Source organism: Colletes latitarsis, chromosome 9, assembly GCF_051014445.1.
Source record: "Colletes latitarsis isolate SP2378_abdomen chromosome 9, iyColLati1, whole genome shotgun sequence".
In the NCBI taxonomy this organism is placed as follows: Eukaryota; Metazoa; Arthropoda; class Insecta; order Hymenoptera; family Colletidae; genus Colletes; species Colletes latitarsis.
Genome location: NC_135142.1, coordinates 29,240,965 through 29,261,193, shown reverse-complemented (window position 1 = coordinate 29,261,193; position 20,229 = coordinate 29,240,965). Strand labels below are relative to the sequence as shown.

At 50.9% G+C, this 20,229-nt stretch overlaps 1 protein-coding gene across 4 annotated transcripts in view; it reads right to left on the bottom strand.

Moving 5' to 3' along the window:
• Dac (dachshund family transcription factor) overlaps nt 1-20,229 on the bottom strand; it is a 188,742-nt gene that overhangs the window by 32,695 nt on the left and 135,818 nt on the right. For all 4 annotated transcript variants that reach the window (XR_013080304.1, XR_013080305.1, XM_076773143.1 and 1 more), the window contains exon 8: nt 16,889-16,972. Coding sequence is in view for 2 of the 4 variants with exons in the window: in XM_076773143.1 (XP_076629258.1) it covers nt 16,889-16,972 (84 nt within the window). In the remaining 2 variants the exon portion in view is untranslated. The remainder of the gene's footprint in view (nt 1-16,888; nt 16,973-20,229) is intronic.

The window sequence follows — 20,229 nt, the reverse complement described above, 5'->3', positions numbered from 1 at the left end:
AAGAGTCGACCGCCTCTCGGTTCCTCGTCGTCGTTCGCGGCCCACTGCGTTCTCTCCTCGGAACCACGGGCCGATCGTCGCCTTCCGACTCGATCGACCGCACCGAAAGAGTACCGCGAGCTGGTAAAACTGTCGCGAGGAACTATCTCTTTGACAATTAGAAAATACCGCAAAAACCTTGTCGCTCCAGCGAGCCTCCCGGCTGAAAGGACGGACAGATGTCGGGACGGCCATCTTCCGACTCGATCGAACGGAAAAAAGAGCCACGAGTTATCGGGGGCCGAATTTTTACGGGCATGTGGGAGCTTTGAACAAATTTCGATCGCCGGCTACGTTCGTTTAGCGTTTTCCCCTTCCGTCTCGATATTTTTAATATTCTTACGACCAGCGACACCGATGGTTTCGCTAATTTTTGATGCTCGATCCCGAGCCAGGATAAAAGGGACGGTGTTCGTAGCGCCTGGCCGGATGAACGATCGTCGATCGCTGCGGAGAGTACTGCGGCGCACGATTTCGGGTACGAACAACGGCAACGCAATGCGGCAGTCGCAGTTGGGCCGAGATAATTAGGTTTGAGTGCACTCTGGCCGCAGCAGTCGGTAACTCAGTTATCAGTGGACACCCCGCGTACAATGGCTATCACAACGGCATCAAACATAACGCATCAATTAACGTGAACAATAACCGAGCCGCGGCAGGGCTGACGGGAAGGGTAGTGGCGGCGCGAGTGCGAACGTTCAGGACCCTTGCGCTCCGCCTCCGCAACAACTATGCTCCAAAACGATGGCCACTGCTCGTCGCGTTCATCGCCACCCCCTCTGACCCTCGTTCGATTCGCGATTCTCCCTTTTCTTCACCCCCAGAAACCTCCAAGAATACGCGAGACCCGTTTCGTACGGTCCAAACAATTTTTATTTTTAGTTTATCTCGACTACTGCTAATAAATACTCTGCATTCGTTGACTCTTTCAACGTGTATTTGCAGACATTTTGAGATTGGACGAACAATCTTTATTCTCGTTAAAATATAATAATTGCTTTACACTTTACTTCGCGCTCTACCGTAAAATACAGTATGTCTTTTGTACTGTGAACGGTGTTTACATAAATGCTGTATGTGCTCTTCCTAGTGTAATGTAGCCAATAATAATCCCTGGTGCCATTTAATTTCTGGGCAGTGTCTCAGCATTTCCGTTCCCAATAGTACAAAAGTCATCCAATATTAATTTAACGACGATAGTTGCGGTCCACCTTGGGCAACCCCAAGAGGATTTCATTAAAAATTCACGGGACGGATACTTTGACGACAAGTTGGCACGTTTCTATTATAGACTTAGTCTGCTCTCTCGCCTTTGTGCCCGGTCCCATTTGGCGGAATCCACGACGCAAGAATCGAAATTTTACGAAACGGAAGTGGCCCGTCTGCGAATCGATGGAAGAACGCCCTCGGGCGGGCATCGATATCGGGTCCGCTAACGAATTCTCCGAAGCGACGAAAAAGCAATATCCAGAAGACCCGGGGGGGAGTGGTGTGCGTGCTCCTCTCCATACATGCATGCATATCCATAAGTGCGTAGCGAGAGAAAGAGAGGGGCGTCGAGGGACGAGCGGTTCGTATGCATCGTGCACGATCGGGGGCCCTCTGGCGTATTCAAAGCGCGCAGCGTCGCTCCATCTCGAGGAATGCGGCAATCGATTATCACGGTCCTGCATATCGATACTACCGACGGACACACAGGGCCGCGCGCAGAGCCTCGCGGACCCGGAGACAGCGCAGAGGAACGCCGAGAGAAAATCGCTCCAAGGGTGTCCGCTCGGCGGAGCTCTCCGCTCGCACACGCGACCCCGACTAATGACATCGGCTCCTCCATAATACTCGTGCCTCGAATATCATCGGCCCGATATTGCCACCACGAGAGATTAATGTTTCGTCCTGGCCCATCCTCCCCTCTCGAGGCCTTCGCGCTTCTACGCTCTTTCAACCCCTTCGTTCCTGACACCGATCGTCGCGCGCCCCGACTTTACCCGCGACCAAAGGGCGGACGGTGACTTTATCCCGGCGTGTTTACAACGGGAGAAAAAGAAATTACGAAGAACGTTAAAGGATACAAAGTACAAGTTTAGAGCGTGTTACGAAGATTCTCGAGGAACTGTTGCGATCTCTCGCGAGCCATTTACACGGATTCGGCGTAGGACACCGCTCCCCCAGCGTTCCATCCGCGCGAGGGAAAAAAGTTAGCCCCGGACGTGTCTGTCGTCGGCTCGATAAACGTCAAAGCGACTCCCCAAGCACTCTGGAAACTTGGACGACGACTGGAGTTTCGGGCGGGGGTAGTTGGTCCGCGACGAGCGCCACGAAACGATAATGGCGGCTATTAACGAGCCGTGGCGGGCGCGAAGGCACCTGAGCCCAAAATATCACCGCGATTAATGCAATTACAGCTTACAAGTCCCTTCGGCTCTAAGACCTCCGGTATTACTAATTCAATGCGCGCGGTTGAGCTTCCGGCGGGCCTTCGGTTGCTGGCTTCGGTCCGCAAACTCGTCCTCCGACACTCTACATACATTTAGACATTCTCTTAAAGGGGACTAATTGTCTCGAAATTCGTGGAACAATCAAAATTATCATCGTATCAAAATGGTATTTCTACCCCCATTGATCCGTTGGTGGAAATTCAAGCGGATGTTCGGTGACCCAATATTTAGAAGCGTAGAGTGTTCAAATTTCGCGATCCAGATCTCTGTCTCCGATTTCGAGAAGCGAGAACCACGAGTATATTCGGTGGTTGGCACTCGTCGGCGGTCGTTCCGGGGTGGTGGCTCGCGAGGGTGGATGAAGAGGCAGAGGTTTGAACGGATTACAGCATTTTCGGGGCCCCTCGCGGCGTTTGGCGGTTGCGGTTAACGTAATTACGCCGAAGGACCCTGCCGTGGCCCCTCGCGCGAAACCGCGAACGTCTTAGCTCGACGTTTCGGCCTTCGTCTTTGGCCCCGCGATTTTCATCTCCTCGAGGGGCTGCTCCGGGCTCGAGAACGCGGATACGACCGGGGCCAGCGTCTGTTAATCGTCGGATCGGCACCGCAACGCGTTCCTAGCCCGCCGTCTTGGATCAAACTCCGAATGGATTTTCGAGATTAAACGCCACCCCCATCCCACCTCCATCTGCGAATTGCCTTTTCGCTCTCGCGACGATTGACGTTTGCGCGGTGACACTCGGGGGTTGAAAATTTCGAGGGGTGGCTGAGCTCGATGGATCTTTCGTTTCTATATTAGCGATTAAGTGTGCTTTGGCTGACGCGTCTGTCCATTGCTCGCAGTTTCTACTTGCGTTGGCGCGCCTTTGGTATTATCTGTTTCACTTTGATCGTACTCTAACTATAACCAGGTGAAACAAATAATACTATACCAGCACCGACGTTTATAAACATTATTCCATGTTTTATATTTATTCAACCCCCTGTTTGAACAGCAAAATTTGAAACTATTTCAACCAAATAAAATGTACATTACTAACGTAATCTAGCACGATTCGTACGATACGGATCGTAATCCCAGAATTTCAATTCCGTTTCGGCCGTTTCCGGCACTGGAGCCAGCAGCCTGGACGGTCGTCGGTGAAAAATAGACAAATACCGTAAACTGTAATTTACAGTAAACAAACGGGCAGGCAATTCCGCGTAAGCGGACGAGGATCGAGCAATTACCAGCGAACAGCATCATCGCGATCGTCATCGTCATCGATGTCCGAACGATACACCGGTACACCCCATCACGCTTTATTAGCGCGACGATCGGGACAATCGGTCCAATGATTACAGCCGAAACATAATCGTTAACGCGTACGACCCATTAATGACTATGGACCATTCTCGATGCCAAATTGGTGGCGGCGAATGGGCTCCAGAGAGCGGATCGCAGTCCATACGCCGGCACGCGAGACGGTGTATGCGTGTAACCGCGTGAACGCACGAACGCGACCGATGATGAACGTATTTGCGCGGCCCCGTTAATCCCCGTTACGACAAATCAAAACGTAAACGCGAACATCCACCCCCCACGACGCGATTTCCGCTGTCGAATTTCATCCGCGCGCGACACCGCTCGCACGAATCTACCCTTAACGCCTCTGCAAAACTCCACTGCGTTCAACTCGGGCTGATAAAAGTTTGTTAGTTTATTTTTATTTACGCTGCAAGCCGCTACGGAACCCCTCAATTTGAACGTCTGTAACTAACGAACGGTTAGGGATAGAAATATATTCCTTGATTAGAAAATATTCCATTTCTCAATGGGAATAAAAAGTTGCTCCTGAATGTGAAGAATAACTTTACATATTTATTATAAAATGGAATATTTTTGTATGGAGAAGAATGTTTCTATCCCCAATGGTTCGCTAGATACAACCGCTTTAGCCAACTCGACTTGGCGCAGAAATTTTCGGGGGCGGATTACTCCCCCGATTTTCGTAACGGGCGTCTTGTCGGGAGCAGCTCCGTTCCCTTTGTCGTTCTCTCTCGAAATCGACTCGTTCCTCCATAATTTATGAGATTCTCCGTCTGTCCGTGAGGCCTCTCCTCGCGACGTTATAATTAGAAATATGCTTACGGCCGTAATTCCGGGCGCGGCGGGGAGGAGGGTAGCGGAACGATAGGGCCAGGGGGTGGCCCCGAAAGGAGGGTGAGCACGTTTACTGCCAATAAGGGACGCATGCATAATAGAAAGCCGTAGATGGTAGTCGACCGACCGACAGAAGGACTTACACGGGAATGCTACTTTACGAGGACTCGTATTACGAGGGTTGCGGATTCGTCGTCTTTCATGCGTGTGGCCCGCGAAACGCGCCCCCGATATCGAATCCAAGTGCTTTCTCTTCGAGTCCGTCGTGTTCCTTCTTTCATATCCGGTGTCCAGAAATTATTGTCATTCCAACAAAAATACTCTGCTCGACGAAGTACTTCGCGGTAACAATTTCTCGACCATAAGGGTTCATATATCCCAATATATTTATAAATCCCAAGAAACCGCAAAAAAGGAATCGTTAACACCACAATAGCAAGGATGCGGCGTTGGCGATGTCGATAGGGCGGCTGACCAGCAATTCGAAGATCCTGGGTTCGCACCCCCGAATCCATATATCCTCTTCTGTCGGTTTTTTTTCTCGATTTTTTCCGCGTCTAATTCGGAAGTAGCATGCTTTCTTACGGATACGTCTCGGGTGCGGTTACGTATAAATGGACCTAAAAATAGTCATGTTTTACCCAAAATGATAGCGGTCTTCTCCTCCGTCAGCTGTCACACACACACAGGGTCTTCTAATAGAAGTTTTTCAGGTAGGCGGCGATTCTTACGCTTCTTCCCCGGCCCTCGAGGTGCAATATTACAAAGGATTCCTCGTATTAACAACCAGCCTCTCTCTCTCTCTCTCTCTCTGGCTGGTGCCTCCGCGTATCCGTGGCAGACATCGACGAAACCCGCAAACACCGACCGCACCGTCGGGTCGCAAAAACGATAACGCCCGCGGAATTCGGCTTAGCGTGATTCTCCGCATTGACGTCACAGCGGGTTACCGTGGCGCGATGAACGAGAAAAGCTTCACGGACGGGGTGTGAGAGAGGGTGAGAGAGGAAGAGCCATCGCGACCGGAGACGGGGGGAAAGAGGACCGACACTCTCGGGGTGTCGGGTTTGGTCGCGTAGAGGGTAGGGTGACACCGACCCGTAATAACGGGTTACCGGTTACGTATGGACATTTATTTATTTACGCCGTACGCGTCGGGGTAATTTGGCATAATACGAGGTTTCGTTCGCGTCGGGGAAAATCGCTTCTATACGCAGCCCAGCTCGGCGCTGACGATGCGAGAAAATTCGCGTTTCCGTCGCGAGCCCGACGATCCTCTCAGTGTCCTTTTACGGATGCCAACATGGCGGCCTTGGGTCGGACAAGCGAGTATTTACGGCGAACGCCAGGACCTTTTGCGAAAAACCACGCCGTGACCTTCCGATTTCGCGAATCCGCCTACGCCCACGTCGTGAATCGAAAGGTGTCGGATTAAATTACGACAAACCTTCGCTAATTCTAATTTCTGCGTCTTCTCTCGAGACGAGGTGAGTTTTATAAGAATGTAATGTACGTTTTGGTGGTATATAAACATGTGCATGTATGAAAATCACGAAGGTTAGAGGCAGGAAGAAATCTAACCTTAAAATCCAGTAGAGCGAGAAACAAATAAGGAAAAGAGAATTGTTTCAACAATGTAATACATAGTAGTATAAATTTAAGCAACTTTCGAAAGATTGTACGAAACCGGAATAAATTTCTAATGAAATTCCACAAAAATTAAAACGATCGTATCACTGCAATTCTCAAAGCAATGGCTAACAATCGAGCGTCTCTACAGCGTATCGTTACGAAATATTCGAGGATTAGTCTGCAACTGATAGCACATGTATCCTTAAACTTTCAGAAATAAGGTCCACCTACAAAAAACTTTCAAAACTCCCATCTACATACAGGGTGTTCGACCACCCCTGGGAAAAATTTCAATGGGAGATTCTAGAGGCCAAAATAAGACGAAAATCAAGAATACCAATTTCTTGATGGTGGCTCCGTTAAGAAGATATTAATAATTAAATTAAAAAATTTTAAATCGTTTTGGAAAAATTATTTTCGGTTGCGGGGGTCAATTACAATCATTTTTGGTGAATATACATACCCTCGATATCCTACCCACTTTCGAGAAAAAAATTCGAGTAAATGCTGAAAGTTTTGGGTGAAAAAAAAGACTTTCTAATCGTCTTGAAAAAATTATTTTTAGTTGCAGGGGTCAATTACAATCATTTTTGGTGAATAGACATACCCCCGAAATCCTACCCACTTTCTAGAAAAAAATTCAGTATTGGCGGAACTTTAAACGTTAATAACTTGTTAACGAATCCACCATCAAGAAATTGGTATTCTTGATTTTCGTCTTATTTTGGCCTCTAGAATCTCCCATTGAAATATTTCCCAGGGGTGGCCGAAGACCCTGTATATCAGATTAAAAGCGGAAGGTGTACGATCGCGAGTAAGGGTTTTAGTAGCGGTTCGATGGCGTCGAACGCGCCTAATTCGCGCGGAAGATCGCTGGGACGTGGTTCAGGTACGTCCAGAATTTTCGCCCAGGGTTTCTCGTCTCGTGGATCGGAGACGAATCCGTCGTGTGTGCGGCTGCACCGTTGTAGGGGGCCCCGCATATACGCGCGACGGACGCTCAAGTAATTCGCGCAATTTCATCTAAATTCCGCAGCAACGAAATTTCTCGCGTCGCCGTCTCTACGCGCACGCTCACACAAGCTGTCTGCTTGCGTGCGCGCACGCTCGCGATATATGCTCGTACACGGAAGAGAGCCGAGCCACCATAATGGTATTTCTTACGCTCTTTGTTTATCACGGGGTTGGCTGGCGGCGCGCTCGCACACACGCGAGCTCTCGACGTTATTATGAAATACGATTAGGTCGGTACACCTCGGTACTCTCTTCCGTTTCTCGCCTCTCCCCCGCCCTCCCACGCCGCGACGAGCCTTCGGCTATTTCGAATATTCGGGCGTTCGGCGGATGCCGATGCTCGAAATACCGTGTCGTGCACGGAACCAAACCGGAACTCTGTTTCGCGCCTCCGACTCGTTGCACGAATTTCTTCCTACCCCAACTACGTTTTACCAGATCAGTCTTCCACCCTTGACGAAAACATATCCTGTCATTTTACGTCTCTTTTCCTATATAGATCCACAGAACGTACCGACAAACTGTGATTTACAGGATTAAAGTGGAAGGTCCTCGAGTTCTGTCTGTAAGGAATACTTTTCCTAAACACCAGAGGGTTAATTTATGAGAGGATTCTGCCCCTTCGAACTATCCGTCGAATAAAGGTATCCAATCGACTGACGTTCCACGCAAAAATTCGCGACCCTTAATAACGGCCTGTAAAGGGAATTTCGTGGAAGAAATCGTGGTTCCCCGGGCGCGTTCTCGCCGCGTCTGGTAATAAATTGTTGGAGGGCGCGATGTGTCGGGCAGAGGATCGCGGCGGCTTCGTTTCCACCCCGTCACCGCGATGTAAGTTGTAACTAGACGGGTGTACGCGAGCGCGAAAGAAAAGCCAGAGCCACCGTCTATTTCCCGGCGGAGCAGCTCCGCACGCTCTCTCGCGTAAATAACCTGCCCCGTTTTATTTCTTTTTCTCGTCGTCTCGCGGAATATTCCTCCCGTTCGTTCCTCGAGAATATTGCCAGCGCAACGCTTGGCCAGGTAACCGAGAAATTCGCCCCATCTGGCTCTGGCGGGCTTTCATCAACGCCCAACAATCCAGAGTCCGTGTCCGAGCTAATTCTCGACCAGTGTCGTTCCCGATGGCTCGCTTCTTTCGTTAAAACTCGCGCAAGGGTTACGGTACCCAGGAGAGTCGATCTACATTACAGGATCTCACGGTAATGGCGGCGCAAACGAGAAAGGGGCGACTCTGCGGAAAATACAAGTCGTAAATTTCGTATAAAATTGTCCCACGGAAGGCTTCGTCTTCGAGAAAGTCAAGGTTGAAAAGTCTCGCACAGGCGCGCAAGTAGAAACGGTCAGCCATGCACAGACTCGTCGAGCGACTAAAATCGCCCCGAAAGTCGAGCATCGTACGGATATATTTTACCCCATATTTTCGACTTATCGGAGGATGTTAATCGCGTATTATTCCACAGTCCTTGGCGCGGATAACCGAACGTTGCTTCTGGGCGTAGACGGGTTAAGGGCTCGGGGACGGTTGAAAAATATCGGCCACCTTTCTCTGGGAAGCAGTCCAGGTGTACAGCTTTTAATAGCAATCAACGCATCGTTGGCCCACACACATCGACAGGCGAGACCTTAATTTATGGTCCAGTGTTTTTGAAAATTAAGGGATTCCTCGTCGACCTAAAAATATTAGGTTCGTGGGCGTTGCAGAAATTAGAAAAACTCTGTAAAGCTCGTCGTTGGTCAATTTCTGCTTTTACTCGGGGGTTCTTGAATCAACTGGACTGCTCTGTTTGGATGTTTCGATGCTTTCTTTGTTTATTCTATAGTATAGCTCTATCGTATTACGATAGTCGGTCCTCGTGCCAGTTGTCGATCGTCAGTTGTCAAGAAATTGCAATCGGTCATCGAACCGTATTAATCAAACGCTATGGAATTACATATTGCGGCATCGGATGTTAGAAAAATAATATACTCGGTAGGATCGGAAAACCGAATTGGTTTTAAATTTATTCGTTAGGAAAAAGCGGTACGTTGGCAGCATAGACGCTGAAATCGATTAGGTGTAACGAATCCGAGCAATCGATATTATGCATAATATTCTAAACAAAAACCGTGTCGCAAACTATCCTTCTCTGTTCGAATGCGTGCATGTTTGGACGTTGTGAAACCGGATCGTAGACACGATTATAAACCGAGAGCACGCGCGACGCAACGAAAGAACTTACGTTCAACTTTTTCGATCGATCGAATACGGGTGATCCAGTTTGGAAACTTAACCAACATCCGACGAGTGAATCGTACGAAAGTTTAAAAGCTTGGGGGTGTCTCAAGCGTTTGGAGAAACGTATTGGAAACGAGATTACGCGAAATTTAGATTCGTCAGGATTTAGGTTGTTCGCCAAGACACGAGATCGTCAAGGTAACGATGGCAGGTTACAGTGACGCCGTTTATTATGGAAAATAGTCCAAGATCATCTGCCTAAAGTAACGATCTAACTTTGCTGGGCGCAGTGGCGAGATCATTGATAAAGATAACGAATAATTCTGGTCCGAGGTGCGATCCTCGCGATACATCGAATGGGGGAATCGTTTTGCGAGAAAATTGATTCCCGACCATCGTTGCCAGCGATCCATTAAAAAGATAATCTAGCCATTCGAGGTGTCCACGAAAATCGTGCAATTTGCCGATTACTGATATCGAACGTATTGCTAATATTATTTCCCCCAGTGTATCACAAAGATCGTCCCTCGCGAACGATTTTATTCTTCTCGGTGAATCTGTTTGCCATCGTGTGACTGCTTTTGAGCGTAACGGAAGCATTCGAAGACTGATATTTCGCAAGCATCGGAGGTTTAGCGCGGCGTGAGCGAACGGCTGGGACGCGTCTATTTTTACGGAAGGGGTTGGCATCCACGGACGCGGTTACGACGCGTAAACGCAGCCCGGGGCCCATCAGCGCATTAACAATTATATTACGGAAGCTCACTGTTATGCGCGAGCGAATTCATACGCGTGCCTTCGGGGTGTGCGTGGAGCGGGAGCAGCCACCGGGGGAAAAAAATCCACCGCGGGAAAGGAGATCGGGAGCGGCATCATCGGGATCGAGAGGAAGCCTGGAAGCCGTTTCTCCGGCGTCGGGGGTGGAAAACGATTCTCGACGGGTCCCGATATCGTCGGGAAATTCGGGATCGATCGCGCTGGTTCGCGCTCTCTCGGCTCTCACGAGGGGGGTGAAAATTTGCTCTTTTCGAACGTAGACGAGGAGACGACGGATTCGGAGCCGGGGTCGCGGTTTCCTCCCTCCCTCCCCCTCCCCTCGGACGTCGGCTTTGTTCTCTGTCGCGCGCGCCTAGGCCAGAAAGGGGCGAAGAAGGAGCGCGAGGCAGACCCTCGACAGCTTCGGTTACCCTTTGGCCGCGTCGTAACAGTGGCTGTGATTTAATTTTTTTCTCGCTATCCGAGAGAGAAAGAGAGAGAGACAGGGGTTAGGAAGAGAGACGGCAGTGTCATATTCACGACACACGAGGTCTCCGGGGCTCGGGTGTGGGCGCAAAGCGAGAGACGAGGCTCCCGGCCATTGAAGGGCCACCGGAGAGAGCAAAATCAAGCGGGGGTTCTCGTGCTCTCTCCGCACACAACGGAGAGCCGGAGGAACGGGGAGAGGGACAAAGGGAGGAACGGAGTGAGCGAAAGGGGGCGAGGACGAGTAGTCTCGGCGAGACTTAATTAAACAGCGGGCAAAGCCAGGTTAGTTCACAAAGTGACCGCGGCACCTACCCCCTTGTAGCCACCAGCATCGGCTCTTCGACGATATAGCTGCCTTCTGGGATATACTAGCCGCGTATCGGCTTCCAACGGGGAACACCGACCGCCGGGCAGCCCGGTCCACCGATCGAACCTCCCTCTAATCGTGTTGCTCGACTTTTTCAAGATTTTCCTACGTTTTACTCTCTCTCTGACGCGACTGTCGTCGACTCGACGACAAAGCGGACAAAAAGGGTTCGCGAAAAGTCTCGGAGCCCGGTGGACAGCGTCAACGGCGACGACAGACGCGTACACCCGAAAGACCAAAAGGGTGCCCGATCGGTGGCGACACCTTTGTCGTGGCGCGGCCGCGACCGCCCCCGCCACCGGGGCCTGGAAGGGTTTGTTTTCGCGGAAGGGGGTCGCGGTGACAGAGCAGTCGCCAAGCGGCACCGTCGCCACACGACGTTCTTTTTATCTCAAAGCCGTATCCCTTTTGCGCCTCTTCTCTATTCCTCAATTTCCAATGAGTCGGAATACGACATGAAACGCTAAACTGCCACAAAGGGGGTAGTAAGCCGGCTGCCGAGCGGTCGAACCCTTTGCCCGACCTGCTCTCGCTTCCTCGCAGCGTCGATCGAGCTGGAACCTCCGTCGCTCCTCCCCCGCCCACCCTATATCCCTCCCCTTTTCGATTCTTTGTTACAGCCTATTACATTTGCCTTTGCTCACGACGTTATTCCCAACGCGTCCCGAGGATCCCGCGGTCTCCTACGCTGACGTCAATCCCCCCTTCGTCCCCGAAATCCAGAAACTCGATAGAAAACTAATTTTTCGAAATACCACTAAACGTTCTAGGCACTTTTGTTTTAACCTTTACCGTTAGAAATTCTGTAGAAACTAACCTACAGACGTCCTGAACCTGATTAACCCTCGAGTGGATTATTGGGGTTGCTGTAGCCCTCCGCAAGTTTAAACTAACGTCAATGTAATTATTTCTATATTCATATAATCCTCCATCAGATCATTATTCTTTAAATGCCTTGAAGGAAAGTTGATTTTAAAAGGTGTTGAAGATTTCGAAAGGCGGAAGCGGTGGACAATTCGACCGGAAAGCAGAGGCGTTTTTCAGCGGCTCGCGTTTCCGGAGGGAACGGCGGCCACCCTCGACGGAGGTTCCTAATGTTTGTTCACAGCGGTGACTTGGTTCGCGGACGGTATTCAGTGAATCAGAATGGTCGCGCAAAGGATTCGTAGGCAAACGGGAAGGCAGGAAGGGTGGTAATCGGCACGTTTCCGTGCGCGGCGCGCGTCAGTGGCGTCGTCTAGGAGGAGAAACGACGTCGACCGGCACGACGGTTAGACGGAGACGAGGGCGAGCCAACGTTCTATCCCCGATTGCCACCCCTTGAGCTCGACGCAGTTACAATGTCGGAGGGGTTACGGAGATCGGTGTGTGTAAACGTTCACTTCAAAGCAAATCAGCTATCGTTACGCACGGGAGCACCGACGTCATCGTTGTCCGTACCCGTTGCTGTTGTTGTTGTCGCCGTCGCCAGCTCTTTTGAGAATTAGCTTTCCACTCGTTCGAGGATAACGCCTCGACGCATCGGAATTGCGGACGGGTTCCTTTGCGTGCTGTCGCGACCGACGCCTCGACGAACGCGTCCACGGGTTTTTTTATCTGCGCGCAGATCCACCGTTGGTAATTGCCCGGCAATAGCGTCGATGGATAGCGTGTCAAGGATCTTTCTTATCATCGTCGTTCGCAAACTATTACGCGACGAATATTCTCCTCGTACGCTCGCGTACGCCAACCCTTACCTAAGCGAAACCAACTATCGTCCACGTAGGAAATATTATTTTACGATGTTTCTACCGTTTTTGGAGCTGCTTGCAAATTTATTTCCCTGTTCTATTTAGCGTGAATCAATAAAATGGCGATGATAAAAGTAGAAACGATCGTGGTGCGTTTATAGGGAACGTTCCACACACCACACGATTCTACTGTGTTCCGTTGTTTCCGTGATTGGAAATGCTCGACACGGGCGACGAAGGGGTAAATCGTCGAGGGTAGGACTTTTCCCTGTGTTCGACGGGCAGCATTGGACGGTCTGTCATCGACGAAATGATTTCTCGACCGCGGGAGATAACGGCGCGTCGACACGGTTCGCGGATGGCTACGAAAACTCGGGGATGGCGTGACGATCCGGCGCGGTCGAACCCGTGGGGTTGAAACGGCCAGAGTCCCTCGGGTCCCAATTACACCGACACCCGATCCTGGCATTACAGCCCGGCTAATTCAAGGGGCGAGGAGCGTCGCGTATAAATCTCGTACCCGTTGATTGTATAGTTTCAATTCCGTTTGTCGTGCCCGTCGACGACTTTTTTCTCGCTCCTCTTCGCCGCTTCGATCGCTCTTAGCCTGTACCTCGCGGGGCTAATTTGCGTACGTAATTCTCGCTCCCGAATCTTCGACGGGAATTACAAGGTGCGTATTATGATCTTAAAAAAATGTGCTTGCGCCAGTTTAGTGGCGTTTCGATGCCCATGGAATTTTTTATACGCCAAGAAACTGTTGCATCTAGACGCGTACAGAATGTAGAAACGTATCACTGTCGCTTCTGTTCGATTAACAGCGATCGCAGTGCAGGAAGTAGCTACGGAGAAAATCCTATTTTATAGATCGTATCGAAGGGCTATGAATTTTTCCGTAATTCCTGTCTCGTGGCCGAAGGTTGCCAAGCGTTCGGTGAAAAGCGACGCAGGTGTCAAAGGTCTCGCGAGTCGAAAGAAACCGAAGGGAGCAGGTTGGGGGAGGTTTAGGGATGAAAGGGGTGTTTCCCTCTGGCGACAAAAGGTTCGGGTAATTACAAGGAGGCCGCAAGTTCCCGTAAAGCGGCGGCGAGGGCAGCTGTCGGTTCCCAAAGTGGTCCGCTCGCGTTCTCGATCCCGGAGGTTTACGCGCGGCGAGGAGCTTTTTGCCGGAGAGAACGTCGTCCAGAGTTTCCGGTCGCGGATCGTATCCAGAGCGCGCTTCGGTCCGTTCCGCGTTCTATTTGTTATCCTAGCGCCGTCGACCAATCCGCTCCACGACGAGCCTTATCCCTCTCCTCCGTGGCGATGACGAGGTTATCGTTCGAAAAACCAAGACCTCGATTAACGACTCTCGAAATCCGGTTAACGTAAACTCGGGGACAACGTGGGAAACGTCGATCGCCGGGGAAAAACCGCCGTCTTCCTCGCGTGCACACGCGTTTCTCGGTTTTTCTGGCTTCCAAAAGCAAACCTTCGCGCTCGGTCGACGGGATTTCGTCGTTTCTCCGTGAACACGGACCTGCAAAGGTCGTCTCATTGTTCGACGCGAGCAACGCGTGTCCCATTAGACGTCCCTCGGCCCGCGACGACTTCTCCTGCAACCCCTGCTAAGATAATACGGCCTCCCGGCGGGGGGTTGGAGATTTCAACCTTTACCGAAATGCCAAGCGGGGCTTTAAACGGGCTAATAACACCGCGGCCCCTTCCAACCCTCCCGCGAGTCTCTCCTTATTGCGCAAATTGCCTCCGTTGCCAGAAGCCTACGACGCGACGCGTCCGATAACGTCTTCAGGCTTTCTGGATTTTCCCTAACGCTTTCCTACGATATTCACTTTGGGACCGAAACGATTATTTCTCAAGCTGAAATGTTAAAGGGAATGAATCGACGTAGTTGTATTTATAATTTCCAAGACGCGAAGCTAGTCTAAAATCGCAACCCTTTGACGACCATCCTCTGCGCTGCTAGCCAACATCTTCGTCGAAACTCTCGAGAACATGATTCGAAACGATCCTGGCAGCTGGACGAGCTCGTCGACCACGCTAGTCGCGAGACAGCTCTATCGACACCCACTTCTCGAAAGTGGTCGTGCAAAAACCTCCGACCGTGAATAAAGTCTTTGATCGATAATTATTGCTACTCCGTTCGACCTCTGTCGAAAAGGTTCCCAGGTTTCCTCGTGGCACGTAGCAAGTATATCGATGAGGATAGGAGATGGATGAGTCTAATTATTGTGCGATAATTCATTCCTGGTTGAAAGACTCTAACCGCGTACGGAGTGATAACCGACGCGGAGGTTCTTGGTAGTTCATTTCCCGCGCCATTAACGCTCAAAGTCCATTCTGAGGAAGATTCTCCGAGCGCAATCGGATTCCCTCGAACGGAAGTCGATCCGATATCGTGGAAAAGTTCCCTCCCCGGGTCATCGTACGCTAAAGTCTACGCTTTAGTCTCGCCGGCCGGCATCGAACACAATACGGTCCGTTTCTTAATGTATTAAAGACGCGCGCGAAAGCGACATTACTTACGGAATAACCCGATAGCCTGTCCCGCGCGCGCCTTTTTATTTACGCGGCGGTCATTAGCCGAATGAAAGACGGTGGTCTCGACGAGCGGGTGCGTCAATATCCACGGGATGATCGATCGTCCCGGGTCGTAGCCGTAGGAGGCCTCGCGCAAATTAGGTATCGTCTTACGTTCCCGCCGCGGCGGCGAATCCTCGAAAAAACCGCGTCCATTGGCCGTGGCCACCGAAATCCGTCCCGGTAGCATCGATCACGCGGCGAAACCGTACACGCGTACCCTGGAAGTTTCGCGCGGAAAGATAAAGGTTTGTATGGTCCTAGGGGGCGGCGGACTATTTCCTATATTTGCGATATCGCTTGACATTATGGGCGGCGACGGGGGTGGAAGCGGGGGCGGGCGAAGACGAGGGAAACCGCCGCGCGAAGCGATGGATGGGCTGTTCCGTGAGACCGGCTGTCATATTCATGTATTGACACTGAGCTGGTTGACTAATGGACTGCTGTTGTCACAGGCTCGTGTTACCGCGGGGACCCGGCAACTCGTTTTTCCTGCGAATCGACCGAAACGAGTCCACGCGCCGGCGACGACTTCCCCGGAGTCCGGCGTCGCGAGCGCAACCGTGGAATGAAAAAAAAAAGAAAATAGCAAAATCGACGCGCGCCATCGCGCCGCAGTCCCGGATACACCCTGTTCCTTTTTTTTTTTTTTTCATTCCGCCCCGGCAATATAGCCAGATCGCCGGGCCAGACCGTCCGCCCCGAAGCGCGCGGATATTCCTCCCGTCGCGTCGGTCTTCTCGACTTTTACATATTTATCGGGGCTCGCATTGTGCTCGCGTCAGCCGAGACGCCGACATCTTTTGCCGGGAAAATCCGTGATATTGAATTTGCCCGGCCCACGCTCTCTCCTCCCCTCTCGTTTGCCTTCGCCTCTCTTTCGCCGTCGACTCTGCCCGAATCGATTCGCTCTCGCGCCGCTACGTGCTTTCGAAAATTTCGCGTACCCGCGGGGATCGATGATTCATTCCGCCGACGGTCCCAGAATCTCCCGACGACGATCTCCCCGGGGGCCCCCGGGGCCGCGGCACAATGGAGAAATCGGTACGCGAGCCGAAAAGAACAGAACTCGAGCGGACAAAGGGGTGTGGGTGTAGCAGGATCGACGAGTAGGTGGTCGCGGACGACCGTTCTATTACGGACTGACATTCGATACAAACTTGGCCGCGGCGATCGCTCTGGTCTTTGCCTTCGTCTTCCCCGCCGTCCCCTTCGTCAACCCTTCCATTAAAGTCACGACGCTGCGAGTCCGCGGAAGGCTCGTCCAGGGTTGGAACGAGGGTTCCGGGGTTCGCTGACACGAGCCTCGTCGAGGAATAATAGGACGTGCTCGCCAACCGGACCCTGTCGACGCTTTATAGCGTGTCTCTTCGCGACTCCTTGATTTATCGGCGAGTGAACCGTGAAGCGCGTCGCGATTTTCCCGATGGCCGTAAAGAGACGGACGTAAAACGCATGCAACCAGAGTCGAAATCGAGTACTTACTTCGGACTTTCTGCTCGTCCTGGAGCTGACGCTCGAGACTGTCCTTCACCTCCCTCTCCCGCAGAACGTCCATCTTGAGCTCGGCTGAAATCACAAGCAAACGGTGCCTTTCAATTCACGGGCTGCCTAATTTCAACGGCGTCCATGCACGGACGACGGGAAACATTGTTTGGAAGGTGGACAGGGGGGTGGATGACTTCCAACACGTGAAACGAGATTAACCCTTTGGCACAGAGAATAGCAGGCGTTGGAGAACAGACACGCTTAAAGGTTTTACTGCTAGAGGCACGACTCTCAAGCTTTCTTATTCTTACCGATCGAAATTGCACACTGTGCGAGATTCGATGAAACTATTTCCGAGTCGATATCTCTCTGCACGCGGGTGGATGATGGTTTCGTCGTGGACCACTGGCGTACGAGGAGGAAAGACGAGGTACAAAAGTATTGGACCGATATTACTAGCGGAATAGAAATCACTGTTTATTTCGAGTGATCCGGTCAGCGGCGACACGACAACTGAGCTCAGTGTCGAAGCGTTTCGGCTCGGTTCGATTCGAAACCGGGAGCAAAACATTTGTCGCACGGTAAACACCGGTAACCGTCTCGCGCGTCGCGTCTGTTATTGTCTTAATAACGGCGAATCCGAAACACACAGATACGCGAAAATGTCATGTCAGTCAGTACGAACGTACACAACAAACACGTTCAAACCCCCGAAGCTTATTTATCTCTAAGAAGATGAAATAAAATGGATTTATTTGGAATTCTGGAGGTTCTCGTTCGTATCCATCGCGGTTCTGTGACCCGAAATATGGCGCGGGAGAATATCGTACGGTCGAGCGGGTTCGAGATTAAATCCAGCGGACGATGGGCGGCCCGGATCTCGCATAGTTACCTCTAATAGAATTACACGGAGACGTAGCCGGTCGTAGCTTGTCTCCGAGACGCCTTTCTCCATCTTCGCGAAGGGCCCTTTCCCCCTGGGAGCCGGGGGGCGTAAAATTAGCCATTTCGAATCTCAGCGATAGGGTAGTTTCGTCCGAGCAGAGTCGAACTTCTAGTTTTCCCTCGACGTCTCGGTTCCGAGGTTCGCGAAAGATCGCAGTTCGCGGCCTCTGAATGCCTCGAACTCGATTATCGACGTCTCGAAACCCGAGTCGATTAGGTTCGTCGGCTCGAAGCCCGGGGGAGAGCCTGCCCTTCGTCGGGAAAGTAAAGAAGCGGCCTTTCAGCCGGTAAAACGTTTCCGGGCTTTAAATCAAGCAGGCTAATTCGGTTTAACGGAAGAAAAGAAACCGTGGGACGGGGCGTGGAGTCACCCTCGTCCGTTTCTGGTCGTCTGCCCCGCGAATTACATCGATGCCCAATGAGTCGCGCGGCTCGTAACGCGCGTCTCGCGCGGCTCATCGACTGATAAGCTGCTCGTTAGGTCGTCGCCAATTTGCGGACATTTCGCAGAATCGTTTCTCTAGCGATTCCCCCGGCGCGATAAAACTCTGCGGATCGCTTCGCGAAACGAGATTTAAGTACGAGTTCGTACCTTTTAGTACCAATTTGGTGAAGTTCCTTGGAATATAAATTTAGCGACGCCTCGTTAGTCGCGCGCTCGGAATATGGTTCCTGGATTTCGAGCCCTATTTAGGATGATTATATCGCGTCAAGAGTGTTCAACGTTGACTCTTTACCTTTTGCACTAGAACGATGGTTGTTTTTAAAGTGGTACGATTTTATTAATTCCCGACGAGCAGTATTTCGAAGTGAAAACCGACTGGTGAAGTCTATGATATCGTTTCTACTTGTTAAAAGTATTTCATGCATCGATGCTAAAACAACCCTCAAAGAAACTGGTTGAAAATGCAGAAAATGTTCCATTATGCATTCCGCTGCTTTGAAGTTTATAATTGTGCACGTTCGTTTAAAATTTATACATCAGTGAGACTATAATTACTCGTTACTCGGTGTTTTCAGTCCTTTAATTTGTAACTTAAAAATATATTCTCGTCGGGAATGTCGAGTACTCCCTGTTGCGCGTATCTTGGAAAAACGAAAATTTATTTTTTTCGTGCAGCTCCAACAAAAATGAAGCTGTCGAGTTGAAATTTGTTTTACATATCGTTTGAAGGATATCGAACAAATATGGGTAGGGATTTTTCAGTTCAGTCGTTCCTCGTAATAGTTGCTTTTTATAAATGACTGGTAAAAATTGCTTTTTTCGCATTTACTTTTACAGTGTTAAACTCGGCACTGACGCGAGTACAAATTTATGGAATGAAATTGTCTGTCCAAAAAGTGACAGTCTAAAAAATCGATAACCAAGTCCAAAAGTTCATCAAGTTCTTGATAAACTTCCATCTAAACGAGAAGAAACGATTCATAGTAAGTTTTCTAAAAATTTTGCCAGGACTCGAAAGGCACTTGCAGAACGCGTGAGTTTCTCGATTTTTTATCGGATTGTTGGTGTTCGAAGAGAGCGAGGGACCCACCCTGAGTTAAAATGGTGGGATTGGTGGGTTCGTGGAGGCAAAGGAGCAGCTTCTGTCCGCGTGGTGGAAAGCGCCGCGATATTCGCGAACGTGGTCGGGGGGGCGGCAGGGCGATGAGCCGCGCGGAGAATCAAGCCGGTAGATTAGGTAGGGCCGCGTCTCAGCAGTCTGCCGGCAATTTGAGAGCGTTTGCGAGGTCCATTAACGGCGGTAACTCTTCACGACCGGCCGCCACGAAGATTCAATTTGAATGCTAACCAGAATAGGAAGTTCGCGCCGGAGCCCCGCCGTAGCGCGTATACGTTACGCTGCCCCTTCCTGCCCGGTCTCCACCCCGGGCCCCCCGCTACCGCCCTTCGCCACCCTGTTATTGCCAATTTCGGCGCGTTTCTGCAGCCCACTTTGCGATCGTTTAGATTATCATCTCTCCCGGTTTCTCTTTCTCTCGTCTCGACGTTAGGGGCACAGACGCGTTTCCCCTCCCCACCCCCCGTCGTCCCGTGTATGCTCTACCTTTCCCTCGGTACCTAACGTTTCCGGAGATAATTGAACTTTATTAGAGATCGTCGTCGACGGAACGTCAGCCCTCGCGCTCACCCCGGGGCCGATTCGAATCGGCTCGGTTTAACGATTACCCGCCTCTTCTCGTTGTCTTTTCACCCTCCCCTCCGCCACTCACGATATCCCTAGGACCCTCGACCTTCGCGAACGCCGAATAACCTGCAATTTTATTATACAGACGAATCTGGTTCTACGATTCCTAGACAACCCCCGGAGACTGTCGAGCGCGCGAGATTCTCACGGAAACGATGCATCGCCGAAATAGGGGGTGTGTAATTTCATTACACAGCTAGATCA